A 19,361-nucleotide genomic window follows, 5' to 3' on the forward strand; every position below is an offset into this window, starting at 1 on the left:
TTACTCTCCAGCTACTTAGAGAATTAGAGGCCAACCTGGACTACAGGAGACACGATTTAAAAAAAAAAAAAGATCCTCAAAACAAACAAAGTACCCCAAAGTGGTACTCAGCACAGCATTTTCCAGGACAGCTTCAGAGTGTCTGAGTATACGTCTTTCTTTCTGTCTAAGCCCATGAAAAGGGCATGACGCTTTGAGTGTGACACACCTCATTGCAGGTCAAGGCTGACATGAAGGGGAGGCAGAGTCATGTTCACTGAGCTCTGTGATCTTCCCGCAGATAAAAATTCCCAGACTAGATTGGAAGCCTCCAGATGCTGGGAGCCAGGGACCTGGGGAGATGGCTCTTTCAGTGAAGTGTGTATTGGAGCAAGCATGAAGGTGTGGGTTTAGTCCCCAGCATCCATGTAAAAAGCCGGTATGGGGGCACAAACTTGTAACCCCACTGATAAGGAGAGAGACGGTGGATCCCTGAAGTTCACCAGCCAGACTGTCCTAATTGTCAAGTCCTAGGTACAGTGAGATGCCCTGTCTCAAAAAACAGGGTGGACAGCTCCTAAAAATGATGCTCATGGTTGACATTTGGCCCATATGTGTACATATGCATGCCCCAACACATATACATAGGAACACACACGCTTACAAAGAGCGTCCTCATTAAAGCGACAAATTACAAGTTGCCTGTAATGGTCTTCTATCGTGTTTTCCTCCAAGATGCCATTTTTCAAGATATAAATTTAATTCTAACTCCCCAAATTATAACCAAGCAGCTAGTTGACAGAAACTTGGCACCTTACTTGTTGGCAAGGGATATCTTTTTTGTCCCCGGCTTTCCAAAATAAAAGATACAAGTCATTTAGACTATTTTTAATCTGGAAACTGACAAAAAGTTTTGTGCTGTCTCCCACATCCGATTAGCTCCATGGAGTCGACACCAAAATCATTTTAAGTAGGGAAGGGAGGCCTTCTGAAGTCTCTCGCTTTCCGCTGCACAGAGACAGCTTGTGGAAAAGACAGTCACTTGCTCAATTGTCTCTGGCTTATGAGTGTCTCAGTGATAGTTGTCACTTAGACATGAACGATGCTCACAAAAGTTTCTGTGTCATAGCTTGTCATTTTCCAGAGGCCTTTGTCCCCAGCCCTCTGTCCGTTGCTCACTATTTCGATGCCTTGGGGAGTAACAATCAGGCTTGTGTATAAATGTTAAGACCACCACTGGAGGACGGTAGCTGGAGGTGACCAGAGATTTAAGTCTTCCTCTTTGCCTGGTGGCTCTGATGGCCTGCCTTCTCAGCCGCATCGTAACAAGTAGGCCTTCTTCCATATAAATGCCAGCCTTGTACCATTCCCAGCCTGAGATTCTGTGCTGGTGGCCAGGGACTCACACATCACCGTGGGGGCATGGCGACCTGACTGGACTACTTGATAGTCTGCTTTTGAGATTTGGTTTAGCTGTTCTGTTCAGTCCTGCCTTGGCACTCTCTGGCCACGTGACTAAATTCCTCGTGTGAGCAGCTGCAGGAGGGCTGTGTGTGAGTGGACAGTCTGAGTGATTCCAGAGAGAGAGAGAGAGAGAGAGAGAGAGAGAGAGAGAGAGAGAGAGAGAGAGGGGGGGGGGAGGGAGAGAAGGGAAGGGAAGGGAAGGGAAAGGAAGGGAAGGGAAGGGAAGGGAAAGGAAGGGAAGGGAAGGGAAGGAGGGGCGAGAGAGGAAGGGGGAAGGAGGGGAACCTGTATGTAATGATTTGCTATTGCGGGGGATTGGGCAGGATTATAAGCAGGCAAGCAGAGCCCAGAGCTGTACATGCTGGTGTTAAACTTTGTGTGGTTGGTGATTCGGAAGTATTTACTTACTGCTGATGTATCTGCATCTGTGTCCGTGGTACGGACTCTGCTATGTTTAGCTCTTGGAATCTCATAAGAGCCCTTTACATGACAGTACTGTTATCATTCCATTTTATGGATGAGGAGACTGAGAAAGGCTGAAGGTCTTGTTCATACTCACACAGCTAATAAGTAGGGACTGGAGTTGAAATCCAGGCTGGGTGCTTCTAGTCTTCCCCGCCCAGAGGAATCCATGTCACAAATTACAAGGTAAAGACGTAAACATAGAGGAAGCTGGCTCTGGCTCTGCCCTTTTCATGTGTCTAGGATTAGCCAGCTTCTCCAGTACGGAGCCTCCCTCTGACTGTTGTAAGGCAGGAATCTTTGGAAGTTTGATTCATTTTGTGTGTGTGTGTGTGTGTGTGTGTGTGTGTGCGCGCGCGCGCTATTGGGCATGAAACCAAGGGCCGTGTGCATGCTAGGCAGCCTCCCTGGCACTACCCTAGAATAAATACTATTTGAGCTTGGTAGACCTTTGGAAACTTTATCAGAGACTATTGTATCCATGAAGCTGACACCCAGCCACTCCTGTCCTTGTGGAATCCGTCTCTTCTGTCCCTGTTGTTACTGTCACTAACTTCCACTACTGCTGTAAAAGCATCATTAATCAGAAGTGTTTTCTGGGAACTGGGCCCTGTGCCAGCTGCTTGGTGCAACTTCTCAGTTAACCCTCTGCAGCAGCAGAGGGGCAGTGCCACTGAACCTATTCTATAGATGAGCAAGCTGAGACTGGGAGGGCTTGGCTGTAAGAAACACGAGCAAAGAGTCAGCCCTGGCTGACTACAAAGGCTTGGCTTGTGACCACTTAATTAGCTATTACCTAATTTTTATTTCTCAGTTAAGTGAACTGTCTTTTGACCTCTGCCTGCCCTGCTGTTTATTTTCCTTGGCTTCAAATCATGGCATCATTTCTAATGCTTGTGCTTTTAGTCTCTAATCTGGTTACTTCTTTTCTTCCCGTGTGTCTTCAGAAATGTATCTATACAGTCCCTTCTTTCTGGGCAGCCTTCACGTCATCCGTAGACATCTCAGCCCTCATATTCCGAGCCCCGGCTCTCCAAAGCAACGCTGATGGTTCCAGCACTTTCTACACTACTTAGGCTCTGCTTAGCGGGCATATTTTTCCTTTGAGGTGCCATCGCACATATCCAAGGTGCTGAATTCCTCATCTCCTTGCCTCAGCTCCTGACTGCTGCCGTTACAGGCATGCACCACTGCGCCCAGTTATGTGGTAGTGAGTCTTTGTGCTAGGCTACCACTCTCTGAACAACTGGCTAGTTCCCTTTCTGTTGAGTAGCCAGCTCTCTACTGCTCTTAGGAAAAATGAGGGCTCCTGAACACACTCTTATCATGCCTTTACCTTCTCTCCTATTGTTCTGGGGTCTGGTTACTTGAACCACGAAGTTCCAAAGATCCCTTTTCCTCTTCCTCTTGGGAGGAGGTGGGCTTTCAGGGCAGGAGTCATTGACCATTTCTTAGCCCACCACAAATCCCAGTTCTTTACACTCTTGGTGATCTGTTGTGACTGAGATCATTTATGAACTGATCTAAAAACGATCATGTCTTCCTCTGTGTTAATTTAAGATGGCAGGTGCAGCAAGCAGTTAAGAGGTGATGTCCCTGGGGTAGGTGTCCCTGGGGTAGGTCATCAGTTCAGAAAAGGCCATGGGAAGGATGTGGTCCAACCTGTAGGGGATGTGGTCCAACCTGCAGGGCTCCTTTCTTGTACTCTCTGTTAAGGCATTTCATTCTTTGAATGTGTTAATAGCACGAATTTTAAGTACAGCTTTCTTTCACATTTACACAAGGCTTGAGTGATTTTCCAGGACCGAGTTCTTCCTGCTGTTGACAAGAGAGACATCCTGTCTGTTAAGACCATTACTGCAGATGGCTACCCTTGCTCATTATATGTAGGATTTGTTTTGTTTTATGGAGGTCTCATGTAGCCCAAAGTGGTCTCCCATTCTCTGAGCAGCTGAAGATGACCATGAATTCAGATCCTCTTGCCTATATTCCTCCTGAGTGCTGGATGACAGGGCGTGCACCACCAAACCGGCTTCCCCTGCTGGCTGTAAGTGTAGATTAGCCTGTGGAGAAAAAATCTTATTATTCATGCTTGCTCTATTCGCCATTGTTACCCTTGACCATTCTCTGTACTCCATTGGCTCCATGTCCGTAATTGTAACTGTCACTGGGGACCTTTGAGGACTTGGTTTGGGTCTGTAGACCCGGAATCCTGGCCAAGGATTAACCCCTGCAGAGACTGATGAGAAATATGAGACTTTAAAACTTTTGCTAAACTGGTTATAAAATGATTTAAGAATACAGAGAAGGTTTAAAAACTTCTAATTAGTGTTTTAAGAATTCCATATGCATATAGTATGTTTACTTTTTAAAAGTGGCATTCAACTGCTATTGTTATTTAATTAAACCATGGCCTTATGCTTTCCAAAACTATTTTTCTCACCTAAAGCATACTAAATCGTTGAAAAATTCCAGGTCCAAAGTCTGTTCAAAGGTGCAGACATGCCCCCTTCCCATGGGGCATGCTTCCTGTGCTTGATAGAACCTGGGCTACAGTCCCTAGAACAAAGCTTTAATTCTAATTCAGTCATTGACAACTATGACTTTTAAAAACATATTTTCTGAGCCCATGTTTTCTTATTGTAAAAGAAGGGAGCGAGAACACACTTGGCTTCCTCTTTGCTGTATTTTAAATGTTCAACTAATGTACCTTTTTTAAAAACCCTACTAAACGTAGCCTCTATGTAAAACACATGGAAGTGGTACTTAAAAAAAATAGAACTATGTTACCAGTTTACATGTGCTACATTTATTTAAAAACCTAAGCAGTCAGATTTAAGAGTTACTTCGGTGTCATGGAGCATAGTCTTTATAGCAACATTACTGCCTGTTACATTTCTAGATCTGTTTTGCTAACTGAAGCCTTGTCAGGTAGGAAGACTCATACTTGCAATCTCAGCATTTGGACAGTTGAGGCAGGAGGATCTCACTTCAAGGCCAGCCTGGGCTGTATATAGAGGTCCCAATCCTCCAAACCAAACCAAACCAAACCAAACCAAACCAAACCAAACCACACCACACCACACCACACCACACCACACCACACCACACCACACCACACCACACCAATAAAAACAGATTCAGCTTTGTGCAGACACATTGTGGGAAATGGGAAGTGATGATTAACAACCTGTCCTATGACCACAGGGTCCCTTTAATTATTCAGATGCTTGTAAGAAAGATTGCAATAACAAAGTTTCTCCTTTGGAGTTTGCAAACATTTAGCATCTGCTCTCACCCCTTATTTTAAGTGCCAGACAAGAATCATCCCACACTGATAACCACACCAGCGCTGCCCATGATTCTGTATTAGCCACTTGGTAACTAGTGACCCAGTATTTGGAACATTTTTACTCTCTTTGGATCTTAGGTTCTTCGTCTGCATCATGGGTATGGTATTACGATCCAAAGTGTCACTGGCATTATCAGAAATGCGAATCCAGAGGAACACTCAGTATTCCCTGGGCTGTGTACTGTGATCCATACCAGACAGATCCAGCCACATTTATGTATCTTTGTATATCTCTGTCTTGTTTTGTCTGCTAGCCATATTCAGAGGCCACACCCAAGCAGCACATGTTCTAGAACCTACTCTGGCATTTAATTTAAGCAGGTATGCTCAGGGGACAGCTGGGAATGTCTAGAGAAATATTTTTGCTTTGACAACTGGTAGGAGCTACTGGCACCTAGTCAATAGAGACTAGGGCTGTGGTGTGCACGGCGGCCCCGTCTCTAGTAATGATCCAGTCCAGACAGCCACACTGCTAAGACTGAGAAGCTGACTTAGAGCATCATAGAGACCACGGTGGGACTGACTGGAAACCAAAGCTCCACCTTCATTTTACTTACATGTGTCTCTTTCCTTCAGCAGTAGGGACAGACCAACAGCACAGGACCAACAGCACAGGACCAACAGCACAGGACCAACGCAACTGTGTTCCCGTCTCTTTCTCCTCTTCCATCCATGTAAACGGTCCTGGGATCCCATGCTTTCAGGAAGTGTCACTCTGTCCCTTTGTCTTTAATAATCCTGGGCTCAGTCCAGTCCCTTGCTTATTATTCTCCAAGGCCCACACTGTGCTGCTTAGGCCAAAGTTCTTCTTAAAGGAAGCTGAGTGCCTTGTGAGGAAGGAAAGGTCTCTGCATCTTCAGGGTATGCTCTGGAGCCTAGTCCCCTGTGTACTTGATCTGTGATTGGCAGATCATTTGCTAACATTTGGAGTTTCCTCCCCTGCAAATATTCATTTCCTCCCTGTGTACTTGAAGATGGCTGAACTCTCCTTGTAACTTTGTTTGTTGTGCTCAGTATTAAACCAAAGAATGGTGTGTGTGTGTGTGTCTGTAGGTCAGAGAACATCTGAACAGCTTGCGAGAGTTCATTCAGACCCCCATCATGTGGGTCCCAATGATTGAACTCAGGACATCAGGACTGGTGGCAAACACCTTCACTGACTGAGCCACTTTACCTGCCAAAGAATGGTGTGGAAATAAATTGTATTGAGCTTTTTTTGGGGGAACCAATCGTAGAAGGAATTTCTGTGTGGACTGAGGGTGCCTTGCTGTACAGATTTGTTTGCACCTCATCAGTACCCACCACTGAGGATTGAGATTTTGGAATTATTTTGCCCATGCATTTCCTGCATTTGTCTTTCTCTTGAGTTGGTTGTTCACACTCCTAGAAACTGCCGACTCCTTTGAACAACTGCCCATTCTGTCAAGTATACAGACTTGCAGCTGTGTGTGACTTTAGAACGTGAATGGCTCAACTTCTAAAGTGTCTGGAACAAAAAGTGAAAGACAGGGCCTCTTGATTAGTGAGATGTGATCAGTGAGATGAGTGTGAGGAGGGTGTGAGGAGTTGAGCATCTTCCAACGTTAAGAACAGAAGTCAGGTCAGGTGCTCTCAAAGCCCTGAGCTGATCCCTATGTGTGCACAGACCTTTGCATGCAGCAGGAATGAAGTAGACATCACAGGAAATCACAGATCTTGCTTTTCTTCTAGTGATCCTGTCCCAGCCCTGCCAAGGAAAGTATCTTTAATTTTACTTTTCTTTGCATGTGTATGTCTTTTAAAAGTAGCATCACTTGAAAGATGACAGTTATTTGGTCATATTAGTTATAAAGTCCTGGCTTCGTGGACTCGTCTCAGTGAGCGCATCTCTGATCATTGATGGAGAGCAGCCCAGCCTGCCGCCTTTTATTTTCACATCTTCTCTTGAAGCCCAAGTACCTAGGAAATGAAGCTTGACGAGACAAGCATCTTCCACATGTTTTTCTGCTATATCATTAGCTACATTTATACCTCCTCTACACATTGCAAGGGTATGATATTTTGATACTGTTAGAATGAATCCCAGGTTGGTAGGGCCATCCAAGCTTATGTGACAGCAGTGTAGAGCTGGTTGCTTTCCAGTGGTCTTGTTGAAAGCCTGTGAAATCCAAGTTTCACTGACAATGCTAGATTTCTTCTTTTTTTGGAAGTGTTTTGACTAACCTTTCTGGAAGGCACTCATGTGTTCCACCAGCGTCTGCTCAGTATGGTTGCCCTCTCTGAAGTTGGAATTTTCCTCAATATTTTACCTTTCCTTGTCTCATCTTAGAAAGTTAAACATGTTTGTAAATAAAAGGCACAGCATGGAAGCAATTCCCAAGTGTGTAACCATCCACTTTGTATTGTCCCTTCTGAAACAATAGGGAGATAGATACACACATAAAAAGCATGCTGGTTATGGTGTTGTGACTGAGTAGGATCCACTGGGGAAGGGATTTATGAAAGTTCTGGAAGGAAGGTGAGGGGAAAGAGCGGGCACTATGATGCCACCATCAGCCTCCCAAGAGGGCACTGGAAGCTGTAAGGAGAAACACTAGCTGAGTAAAGAGTCAGTAAGAAGGACCTGGGATGAGGTAGGGAATACCCACCTGGGAGATGCTCTAGAGGCTGTCACTGTTCCCTTTGTTTTACATTTTGATAGCAATGTCCACAAAGGGTTAGGTTGCTCATTAATGATGCTAGGAGCCACCAGGGTCTCTGAGGCATCCCAGTAAGCCCATGGTCTGGGCAGGTAGCAAACAAAGCTCAGTCATCCTAGCCTTACCCCGATGATACATCCAGGGAAAGCAGGCCTGGTCGCTTCTGATAGGATTGCCAGGATTCTTCATGTTTGCTGACCATGGAGCTATTAGCATGCCATCAATATTGCTGCTTTAGAGCAGACACATTTTACCCTTCAGTAAGGATGGATGGGGCTGTAGCACAACCGGACCTGTAATGTGCCAGGAACTGTTCTGTGTTCTTGACATACATGAATTTTAAAAGCAGAACTTAGTGTCTTCGTGAAACTGACCCGGGAGTCAGGAGAGCAGATTATTCACAGCTTTCATTATAAGTCAAAATACATTATATAATACTTGATTCCTCTGTTAACTTACAGAACAAAGCACTGTAGTCTGGGTGTCTTACAACACACGTGTTTGTTTCTTATAGTTTTGGTGGCTGGAAGCTCCCAACGTCAAGTTGTCAGTAGGTTTGATTTCTCCTGAGGCCACTCTGCTCAGTTTGTAGATGGCTTCTTTTCTATGTCCTCACTTGACCTTTCCCCTGTGTAGAGACATCTCTGGTGTTTCTCTTTATAAGTAGAGAAGGAGTCAAATAGTTCTTAGAATCACTGGCATTGGATTATGACCCTACCTTCATGCTTCACTGAGCTAACTTGTGTCCCCTTAAAGCCCTAATGCAAATAAACTCACATTGGAAAGTTAAATCTTCATCATTCAAAGGGATTGGGGAGGGGAGCAATTCTGTCCCTAGCAGTGTGTTATTAAGTGGTAAGTGTTCATATTTGGGGGAATAAAAAGATTACAAGAGAGCAAGGAAGATGGGAAGTATGGCCAGGTGAGGGTTGCCATCTTAAACAGGACGGTCAGTGTAGACCACACTGAGCAAATGGTATCTAAACCAGGGTTTTAAAGCTTGGTTTTGTTACAACACAAGGCTCCCGCTAGAAAAGCAGTGTGCTGAAAGAAGTCAGGGACACAGGGACCTCGGTTCTAGTCCCAGCTCTACATAGTTTTAACTGTGAGACCTGGAGATGCTCCTCTAGCCCTCTTGGGCCCAGTTGGCAAATATGCTATGCCCTTCCAACAGATGTCCTACAGTGAGCATTCTTAGAGGTGGGAAAAGGCATTGTGGGTGTTTGCTTTGGGGGCTTAGCTTTCTTGTTCTAGTTTGTTAAGATAGCTAGGGCTAGGCCCTTTCTAAGAAGAACTGCTAAGAATACAGGTTGGAAATAAAAAACAAACTAAACCAAACACATCCTGTGTGGCACAGCCAATGTTGGTGCTACATGTGTCTTAAGCAGGGTGGGAGGGGGTGTGAAAGGGAAGCTGTTTCTTACCTGTGGCCTTTCCTGTGAGGTATGCCCAGGGGAAAGGCCTGGCACAGAGTAGCCAGCTCGTAGAAGCCATCCCATGACAGGCTGCTTAGCTGTTTTTACCATACCCTCCACAGCAGCTGCCCATGGCTTCAAAAAACTCTCATAAAGGACATTAATGGACATATTTGGAGTTTGGGTCATAGCCACATGGATTTCTTAGTTCTAGAAAACATATGGTGATTAGATATAGATCAGATGTTACCCTTAGGGAATTCTAGGGAAGTCTACATGGGAGCTCTTAGAACTACCCTTGCAACTTTTGCATAAATTAAAAAATGTTCAAAAATATCTTTTTCTTAAATAAAACAATAACGAAAACCCATTTGGTATGTGAAGATGACCTAGGCTGCAGGCATAGGGTTACTCATGGTGACAGTACAAAGCATATGGCCGCTGTGCATGGGTCAACAGTGTCCATTGATAATGAGGAAAGAAGAGTGCGACTCTAGTCCTGCTTTTGGTTTTGTCAGATTCTCCATTATCGCCTTCCCACCCACCCCAGGGGTTTAGGTTTAGATACTGCAGCTTATTCTCGATTTTATTTCAATATTTGACAGCAGAATAATTTCATGAGACGTTGTTTAATGATAGAATTAGCTGGAGAAAGTGTTAAGAGGCCAGGGAGGCAACAGCATGCCCAGGGAAGATGATTTAGAGAAACCATGGAGAAAATGCCCACGTGCTTTGAAACGACAGCACTTCTTAAAACACACCAGGCTTTACATATGCTGAAACTACTACTCAACAGAGGTCAAGGCTCATCGGGTATCTTATGTGCTCGGGGCCTAGCTTTTGTTTGTCACCCCTCTGGCTCTTAAACACAAGGTGAAGTGTGGGGACAAGGTAGAGGGGAAATGAAAATATATATACCCCTTTCTTTCTCTTCTTTCTTATTCTTTTTTTTTTTAGCCGCAAACCAGAAGGAACCTATGAATCTTAATTTTAAAGTGAAGGAGGAGCCCAAGGAAGAGGAGTCCCTAAGCATGCCTTTACCTCGCTCCAGCTACGTGTTCAGCCCGGAACCGGAAGTGGCGACCCCTAGCATCTCCGAGGACCCACTTACACCCCAGGAAGGCAAGGGGAATGTTTTAAGGCGGGACATGTCGGCTAAGGCTGCCTCAGAACTTCTCATGAAACTCTCAGGTATCCGATGTATTACAAAATATTTCCATTCTGGTCATTTCACGTGCAGACCAACTGGACCGTTTCTTGCATGGCTTATAATTAACCCGGTGATGACGATAGCGTGAAAAAGGTGAATTTAAGGAATGATCAGGTCGCTTGGCTTCAGTTCCTGTGTTATATACATGAATTTGTTCATTTCTATCTATCTGTGCTGTACCTAGCTAGACATTGGCTTCAGTTTCTGTGTTAGGTGTGTATGTTAGCTTCTTTTTGTGCTGTGCCTATTTAGATACAGCCTTCTCTTTCTGAATATTATTAGAAATGGTTAGAAAACATTGCCAACGTCAGAGATGATCGAGACCGTGACTTTAAATGGGATTCTAATAATATTTACAGGATTTCTTCTAATTGGTCAAAATAGCTTCTCTTAAGAGAGGATCCCACGTCTTCTGTGCATTTATATTATGGTCTTTAAGGACCATTAAAATATTTTTATTAGCCTGGTGAGAAGCAGGTGAGGTGGCACTCAAAGTAATTACCAACAAAGTAGCAATGATGGAGTGTAAGAATAGAGAACTCCCTAATGGAATGTTCCAATAACTAACCTGTTCCTAGGATGAACAGACGGTTCCACTAATATCTAGATGTAATCTCAAATTATTGGATGTAAGAAAAAAATGCTGTAAATTAAAGCTAGTGTATTTTGGATTTTTTGGTATAAGTTTCTATCTGGTCCTCTGCAGTAGGTAGAAAATTTAGTGTCTTTTTGGTGGCAAGGCATGACTTTCAGAACGTGAGAGAAAGCTATATTGGTAATCGTACTTGCCAAGTAGCTGTACTCAGTTCACTGACTCCTGAAGGTAATTTTTAGGAACTGTGTTTGAAATGCTAATATGAAGCCAAAGCTGTTTTTTGTTGGGAACTTGCTGTGCTTGGGGGATGAAAGCAAGAACTGTCTTAGCGGGACGCCTCTGTGATCTGAAATTTCAGCAACAATACTGATGGTGTTTCTGGTTGACTAGTAGGTTGGAAGGTAAGAAATTAATAGTGATTTATTTGGAGTCAGCATATCATAACAGTTGAAATTCCTGCATCTGCCATTTGGTGAGGTTAAGAATTCCTGTCTTTGATGTTAGCTCAAAGCACACTGGGATTTGAGGGGACATAATTTGCTAGTGATAGTGCATGACAGAAGAACAAGACTGTGGTCTTAACTGTAGCTCCACCCCCAGACTTCGCAATGATGGCGCAGTGGCGCATCTTACCCTGATAGAGGCCTAGCAAGATCCCAGAGCTGGGAAGGTGAAACAGTCGTATCTGAGCCAATATAATTTAGTCTATCACGTCTACCCCCTGTGCCAGAATGTCTCAGCAATGTAGTCATCCCTCTGTTGAGGTTGCTTAGTCTTTGTTCTCCCAGAGGTAGCTCTCCCCATACAATGGCTTAAACTCTCTGTCTCATTAACTTCTGTGCCCTCTCTGATGGTAGATTCTGCCCAGTGATGTTGCCATTTCAGAATTGACTGTGTAGCTGGTATAAGCTGGTATAGAGCAGAGAAGGCTGCTACCACATTGAACGAGGTTACGAAAGCAGTGAATGAGATTTCTGGACAGAAGTTTCTTTAAGGAAAGCATTTCATTTTTATCCTTTGGGGTGAGAGGATTTGAGAGCTAAAATAGGAAATTATTTTCTAGGTAATAATGAGACCCCACCTCGCAGAAAAGAAGTGCTGCTGTGGACATTTAATGACATTTGTGGTACGAGGTCTCCTTTTTTTTTTTTTTTTTTTTTTTTTTTGGTTTTTGGTTTTTTTTGAGACAGGGTTTCTCTGTGTAGCCCTGGCTGTCCTGGAACTCACTCTGTAGACCAGGCTAGCCTCGAACTCTCGAACTCAGAAATCCGCCTGCCTCTGCCTCCCAAGTGCTGGGATTAAAGGCGTGCGCCACCACCGCCCGGCACGAGGTCTCCTTTTAAGTATGTGAGTTGGCTTTTACTGAGTATATGTGCAGTGGAGTTCAATGATAGCGGGATGATAGCATGGTCCCATTTCTGAAGAGCAGCCGTCTTCCTTCATAATGTGGAAAGAAACTTCCATGAAGACTGAGAACTACTTCCTTTTTCCCCTGAAAAGACATTCTATAGAGAGAGGCTTGGGTCAAGGATACGTGCAGCAAAACTCCCTGAATTGTTATGAATTGTTATGCTCTCTTTGGTGGTATTTTAGACTATAGTCTTTGAGTGCATTAATACTTTTTGCTGTTGTTTGGTTTTGTTTTCTAAGACAGGGTTTCTCTGTATAGCCATGAGTGTCTCTGAACATGGCTCTGTAGAACAGGCTGTCCTTGAACTCAGAGATCCATTTGCCTCTGCCTCTGCCTCCCGAAGGCTGGGATTAAAGTCGTGCACCACCACTGTCCAGCTAGTACCATTTTCCTTAATTTTATGAGCAGGTAAGGTCAGCCTTGAAATAATTACCAACAAAGTAGCAGTAAGACATGTTTAAGGATAGAGAATTTCCTAGTGTAATATTATAGTAAGTCATATGCCCTTAAGGTGACTATAATTTTTTAATGGTTATCTAAGTATAGCCTCTGCCTATCCAGTGTAGGAAAAACAAGCTATGAAATCCATTCAGGGAACCAAGCAGTGCGTTGCTCTAGCATGCTGTAGTCAGGTGAGCATTGCTTTTTTTGAAAGTCCTAAGTAAGGTGAGTGGGTTAAAAACAAATATCTTTTCATTCCAAAGCCATGAGGTAAGAAGGGCTTTCCCTTCCTTAGGAGTGAAGTGGATATAAAACCTTGTAGAGAGAAACATGCCTACAATTCCAGTAGGAGGAAGACTGAGGTAGGATTGTGAGTTTTGAGTCCAGCCTGAACTATGTGGTGAGGTCCTGTCACAAACAGAACAGAAAGGGAAACATCAGGCTTCATCTTCACCACTAGATTAAGGCTCTGGCAAAAAGGATACTAGGAAGAGGTTTTAAGTTCTCTGTCTTCACGATATCATTTTAACAGTTTGAAGACTCATATCCTAAAAGATACTCAAGTAAGGGCCTTAGCAGGGCCGTCAGAGTCCCTTATAGATGAGAGTAAGTATTCACGTCCCAGAGCCTCTGAGCATAGCTCGGGTGGCGCGTACCACAGAGTCGTGTCGTCGGCGTCTTGTGGGCGGTGTCCTCGCGTTGTCCCAACTCGGACAATCCCATTTACAGCCACTGTCATTTCCTGCAAAATCCTTTGGTCAGAAAGAACCTGTGTGAATAACTATAGCCATCCCTATTGGGAGGCATTCAGTCAGGGACCTCTAGTGGATGCCTGCAGCAGAGAGCACTGAGCCCTGTGAAGGGCCCCCCCCCATACATTCTAGCAATGGTAATGTTTAATGTATGATTCAGCGCAGCAAGGGATTAGCAAATACAGAAATTTCTTTTGTTTGTTGTTGTTTGAGACCGGGTCTCACTGTATAGCCCTGGCTGGCCTGGAGCTCACTGTGTATGTAGCCCAGGGTGGCCTGCAATTCACAGAGATCTGTCTGCCTCTCCCTCTGCCTCTAGAGTGCTGGCATTAAAGGTGTTCGCTGCCCCCCACCCCCAATCTGGCTACAACAGTGTATTATAATACAAGTTGTTCAAATCTATAAATAGTTTGTTGTGGAATTATTGTTTACTATTTTGGGAACACGATTGACAGAAGTCACTGACAGAGTGGAGGTTGGACCCTCGGATGAGGGGGGAAGACCACAGTATTATAGTAACAACAGTGTGTGGGTGATACTTTTCTTTGTTTCTGTTTTGAACTGAAGAATGGCTAAGGAAAAGGATTTTCTTTCTCTCTTTTCTTACTAATTTTCTTATGTAGGTTTCCAGTGAGTTAAGAAGAAACTGATCAATGATTTGGGCTATCTCTTGTTAAAGTAGCTCATGTCCATTCTGTAAGGCTGAATGATTGGCCCAGGGCCCAGGCACCTGTCACATGAGACACTCCTATGTGGAGAAACCTGCACATGGAGGGTGCTCTCCAAGTGGACACTTAGTTCTCTGGGGAGAAACACACATGAGTTAGAACCAAGCTAAGCCTTCCATGCCCTCTGTATTGGGAGAATCTGAGCTTTCTTCCTCACTGTGGTTCAGATTCCCTTTCCAGTTTGTTAATTATGATGGTGAGTGCCTGACAGTTGAAACTAGTAAACTAATCACCACAAAGAAAGCAACCCAAAAAAAAACAAAAACAAAAAAAAAAAAAAGAGGAAAGCCGGCCGGGGGGAAATAACTGGATGTCATAATACCTATTATGTGACACACAACAGTAGACACGTGTATGTCTAGAGGTAAGGCAGACATGTCTGATGTCTGTCCTGTTACTCTGTCAGACTGCTGCGAGGCAGAATGTCCAGAAGTGAGCCTTTGGGTAGACAGGACAAGGAAGGACAGGAATCAAGAAGATACAGCACTCCAGACTTGGAGGAACAGGTCTACCAACTGTGTCATTTCAGCACTGATGGTCTTTGAACTGGTTTCCTCTCCTTTCTGGTAGAGGCTCAGTGGAAACTACCCCCAATTCTCAGAGTCAGTAGGCCATGGGAGACTCACATTCTGAGATCTGCTCTGGATTTCGCTAGTAAAGTCCCTGCAACTCTGCAGGAGAGGCTGGCAGCCTGTGTTTTGAGACACCTTCCAAGTGACCCTGCAGCTAAGGCTTTAACCTAGCTGGGAAGTGGCTCCAGGAGTGAGCGAGTTTGGTCCATCTGAAAAGAATGCTCCAGGTTGAAGCTGACAGGGATAAATCTCTGTTAAATGTCCCCATTTCCTTTAGAAAAGAACCAGTTCTTCCATGGTGAGTCTTTTAACTTAGTATGAAATGACAGTGTCTAGAACCATCATTTTCGAAGAAGGACATCTCTATGTGATAGATCAAGAACAGGGTGCTGTGAGCCTCCCAGAATTCCACTTGCTAGTGTCCACTGCAGTTAAATTTCTGAATTCTTTCTGGACATGTTTTTAGAGAAAGTCTCCCTACATCATTCCAAACAGCATCAAGCACCATGTTGTAGACTTTTCTGTTCTGAAGAATTTCTTGAGAGAAATGAGAAATTTCAGTAAAATTAATGTTCCGGCTGAAAGCTCTTCTATCTGCTGTTTTTCCTTTGGAAAGAGGTGATACTTTTTTTTTTTACAAACTTCTATTTATTCCTTTGTCTTTCTGAGATTTTCATGCATGAGTCTACTGTATTTACATATAGTATATGTTAAGCATGTCTTTGGTAAGTCAACTGTTCTCCGCTATAACAAATATATGGCATAACCAGTTTATAAAGGAGAAAGGTTTGTTTTGGCTCAGAATTGGAGGTTCTAGTCCATGAGTAATTAGTCTCATTGCATGGGGGCCTGTGGCGAGCCAGCAGCACACTGGCGACAGTGTTCTGACAGAGCATAGTCAGAAGCAAAAGAGAGGAAAAAGAGCCCAGGGTCTCACAGCCACCTTGGAGGGCACATCCCAGTGCCCTGAAGACTTCCTCTAGTTCCCACCTGCCTAAGATGCTCCTATCCCAGCTGTGACACTTGGGCATCAGCCTTTAAGACCTGGGTGTTGGAGGCACTTATAAGATACAAGCTGGAGCATAGTGCAGGCTACCAGTAATAATCTGTAAGGATGAAAATTATTCTTTATTTTATCACCACAAAACTTGCTTTCATCAGACTTACAAGTTGGTAAATTGAGTAGTGGAGAAAAAGTGAGACCTTCAAAACATTTTTAAAAATATTATTATTATTATTACTATTATTATTATTATTTACTAATACTTTGAGACAGAGTCTTCCTACATAGCCCTGGCTGTCCTGGAATTCACTATGTGGACACGCTGGCCTTGAACTTATATAGACCCACCTTCCTCTGTATACTTAGTGCTGGCATTAGAGGCCTGCCTACCCCACCCAGTCCTAAAACATTTGAAACCTAGTTTTACACAGCTCTTATGCTTCTACTAGCTAACTATAGTTGAGGAGATTTGTGCAAAGTGGTAAAGGGTTGGGCTGGCCAGATGCTGAGGGGCTAGTGCTCCATCCCAGGAAGCTGCAGGATGGGAGGAGAGAACCCACAGGTTGACCTCTGACCCCTACACATGCACCATGGCAGAGGTGCACACACACACGCACACACACGCACACACACGTAAGTAAGTAAGTAAGTAAATGTAAGAATACTGTTAAGTAATTTGGAGCTATTAATAGGAAGGTATTTCATCTATTTTATTTATTAATCCTTTTTACTTTCCACATTCTCAAGCTCATGTTGCTGACGTATTTGACAATATAAAAAAAGCGGTACAATCAGACTAAAATTGGGAACGGTTTATTTGCATCTTTCTGAACACATGGGAAGGTTTATTGAATGTGCATTGCATGGCAGATGTGTGTACTCAGGTTGTGCTTTACAGAGGATTCCAGAATTTTTAAAAATGTTATCTCAATAAAAAAAAAAAAGATTTTTATTGAGCCAAGTTTCCTCTCTGGAGACAGAGACCAGATGCAGAAGGATCTCAAGCTTTGGGCTAGCCTGCGCTTCCCTGCAGGCTGGGGACATGGCTGCCTCAGTGAGGAGTCGGGATTGTGATGCACAGCAGGGTGTTTTGGTGTGCACCTGGTATCCAAGCACTGGGGGGAGGGGCTGGACACGAGTGGCTCTCTGGGGCTCAGTGACTGGCCAGCAGTCGCCGTCCCGACCTCCACTGCCTCAGCCTAGGCAACCACTGACTAATCTGTGGTTGGTTTTAATAGATTTGCTCACTCAAGACTCTTTGTATAAATGAACTCATGTACTATGTGGCCCTTTATGTCTGACTTTTTAGCATGTTTTCATGATCGGTTAGTCATGTTGTACCATCTGTTCTTTTTGTTAAATAACGTTATTTATTTTGGGAGTGGGGAGCACTGCTGTGCAGGTCAGAAGACAACGTGTGGGAGTTGTTTCTCTCAACCAAGCGAGATCGCGGGTTGACCTCAAGTTGCCATGCTTGATGGCAGGCGTCGTTACCTGTTAGCCTATCTCATTGATGGCAGGCGTCTTTCCTGTTGGCCTATCTCATTGATGGCAGGCGTCTTTCCTGTTGGCCTATCTCATTGATGGCAGGCGTCTTTACCTGTTGGCCTATCTCATTGATGGCAGGCATCTTTACCTGTTGGCCTATCTCATTGATGGCAGGCGTCTTTCCTGTTGGCCTATCTCATTGATGGCAGGAGTCTTTCCTGTTGGCCTATCTCATTGATGGCAGGTGTCTTTCCTGTTGGCCTATCTCATTGATGGCAGGTGTCTTTCCTGTTGGCCTATCTCATTGGCTCCTCAGTATCGATCCTGTATTCTTTTTTATGGCTGAGTGCTGACAGTTGTATGGATACATTGTATTTTTCTTTATCTTTTAATGGAGACATGGTTTGTGTTCCAGTCTTTGCTGCTGTAGACCCTCCTGTTCCGGTTTCTGTGTGGACTTACGGTTTAATTGTCTTGGGTCTATCCCTAGGTACCGTGTAATGGGGTTCAATGGGAACATTTTAACATTTTGAAGAACTGCTAAGAATTTTTCCAAGGCAGCAACAGCATTCTGCGTCCCTTGTAGTAATGTATGAGCTTTCAATTTCTGCATATCCTTCTGACAACTCTACCATCCTTCCTATCAGAACCACCATGATGGCACAACCTAGCAATTTCACTGTGGTTTAAATTTGTGAATCCCTGTGAAGGGTGGCATTTCATGGAGTTCCACATGCTACTTAACATTTGAATGTCTTTGAAGAAACGTCTATTGGAGTTCTTTGTCCACTTTTTACCTGGGTTACTTTTTAAAAAAATAATTGGCTTGTTAAAGCTTCTCGTATTCTGGACATAAGCCATATTGGAGAGATGAAAGCTAAATTTCATTCTTCCTTTGCTGGGTTTTCCTGATTTGCAACTCAGCAGTGTTACATTTCACAGAGTCCAGCCCAGTGTTTGTTCCTTTTGTTGCTTATGAGCACCATTATATTCTCTGTAATTCTAAAAATTAAGTAAGTGCTGACTTGGTTAATACTAAAAGGAAAACCCATCTTCACTTATATTAGCAAAGTGTCACTTGATTCAAGCCTTTGAGACCTAATTTATTGAATTATGTCTATCCAGTTAGATGACCTCTCTCATTTTTTTTCTTTTTTAGATTTTAGATTTTTTGTACCTAGAGTGATGACCAAGTATTTCTGCATGTCAGCTTTATAAGTGATTTATAACGAATGTATCCAGCGGTGGGCTTGTAACTAACGCCCATGTCCACTTTTTTCTCATTCAGTAATGTATTTATTCACTTTACAGCCTCATCGCAGCCCCTCACTCTTCTCCTCCCTATGCCATCCTCACAACCTCTCTCCCCGATTACCCCTCCCCTTGTCTTCAGAGAAAGGGAAGCCCCACCATGGGTACCATCCCACCTTGGCACATCAAGTCCACTTCTTGACCCTACCTCCATATATATGTATGTGTGTATGTATGCTTGTATATATATGTATGTGTATGTGTGTATGTATGTGTTTATATGTGAATGTATGTGTGTATGTGTGTATATATATATGTAGGTATGTGTGTATGTATCCTTGTATATATATACATATATACATATACACATATATATGTGTGTGTGCATGTGTGTGTATGTGTATATATATGTATGTGTGTGGGTATATGTGTGTGGGTATATGTGTGTGGGTATATGTGTGTATGTATGTGTATATGTGTGTATGCATGTATGTGTGTATGTGTATATGTATGTATGTGTGTATGTATATATGTGTGTATGTATATATGTGTGTATGTAT

General features: G+C 43.6%; 1 protein-coding gene across 5 annotated transcripts in view; it reads left to right on the forward strand.

Moving 5' to 3' along the window:
- The window catches only part of Znf827 (zinc finger protein 827), a 161,734-nt gene that overhangs the window by 52,566 nt on the left and 89,807 nt on the right, over window positions 1-19,361 (forward strand). For all 5 annotated transcript variants that reach the window (XM_028753389.1, XM_028753390.1, XM_028753391.1 and 2 more), the window contains exon 5: window positions 10,308-10,541. In XM_028753389.1, coding sequence (XP_028609222.1) covers window positions 10,308-10,541 — 234 coding nt within the window. The remainder of the gene's footprint in view (window positions 1-10,307; window positions 10,542-19,361) is intronic.

The sequence above is a fragment of the Grammomys surdaster genome, unplaced genomic scaffold (genome assembly GCF_004785775.1).
Source record: "Grammomys surdaster isolate TR1022 unplaced genomic scaffold, NIH_TR_1.0 125947, whole genome shotgun sequence".
In the NCBI taxonomy this organism is placed as follows: domain Eukaryota; kingdom Metazoa; phylum Chordata; class Mammalia; order Rodentia; family Muridae; genus Grammomys; species Grammomys surdaster.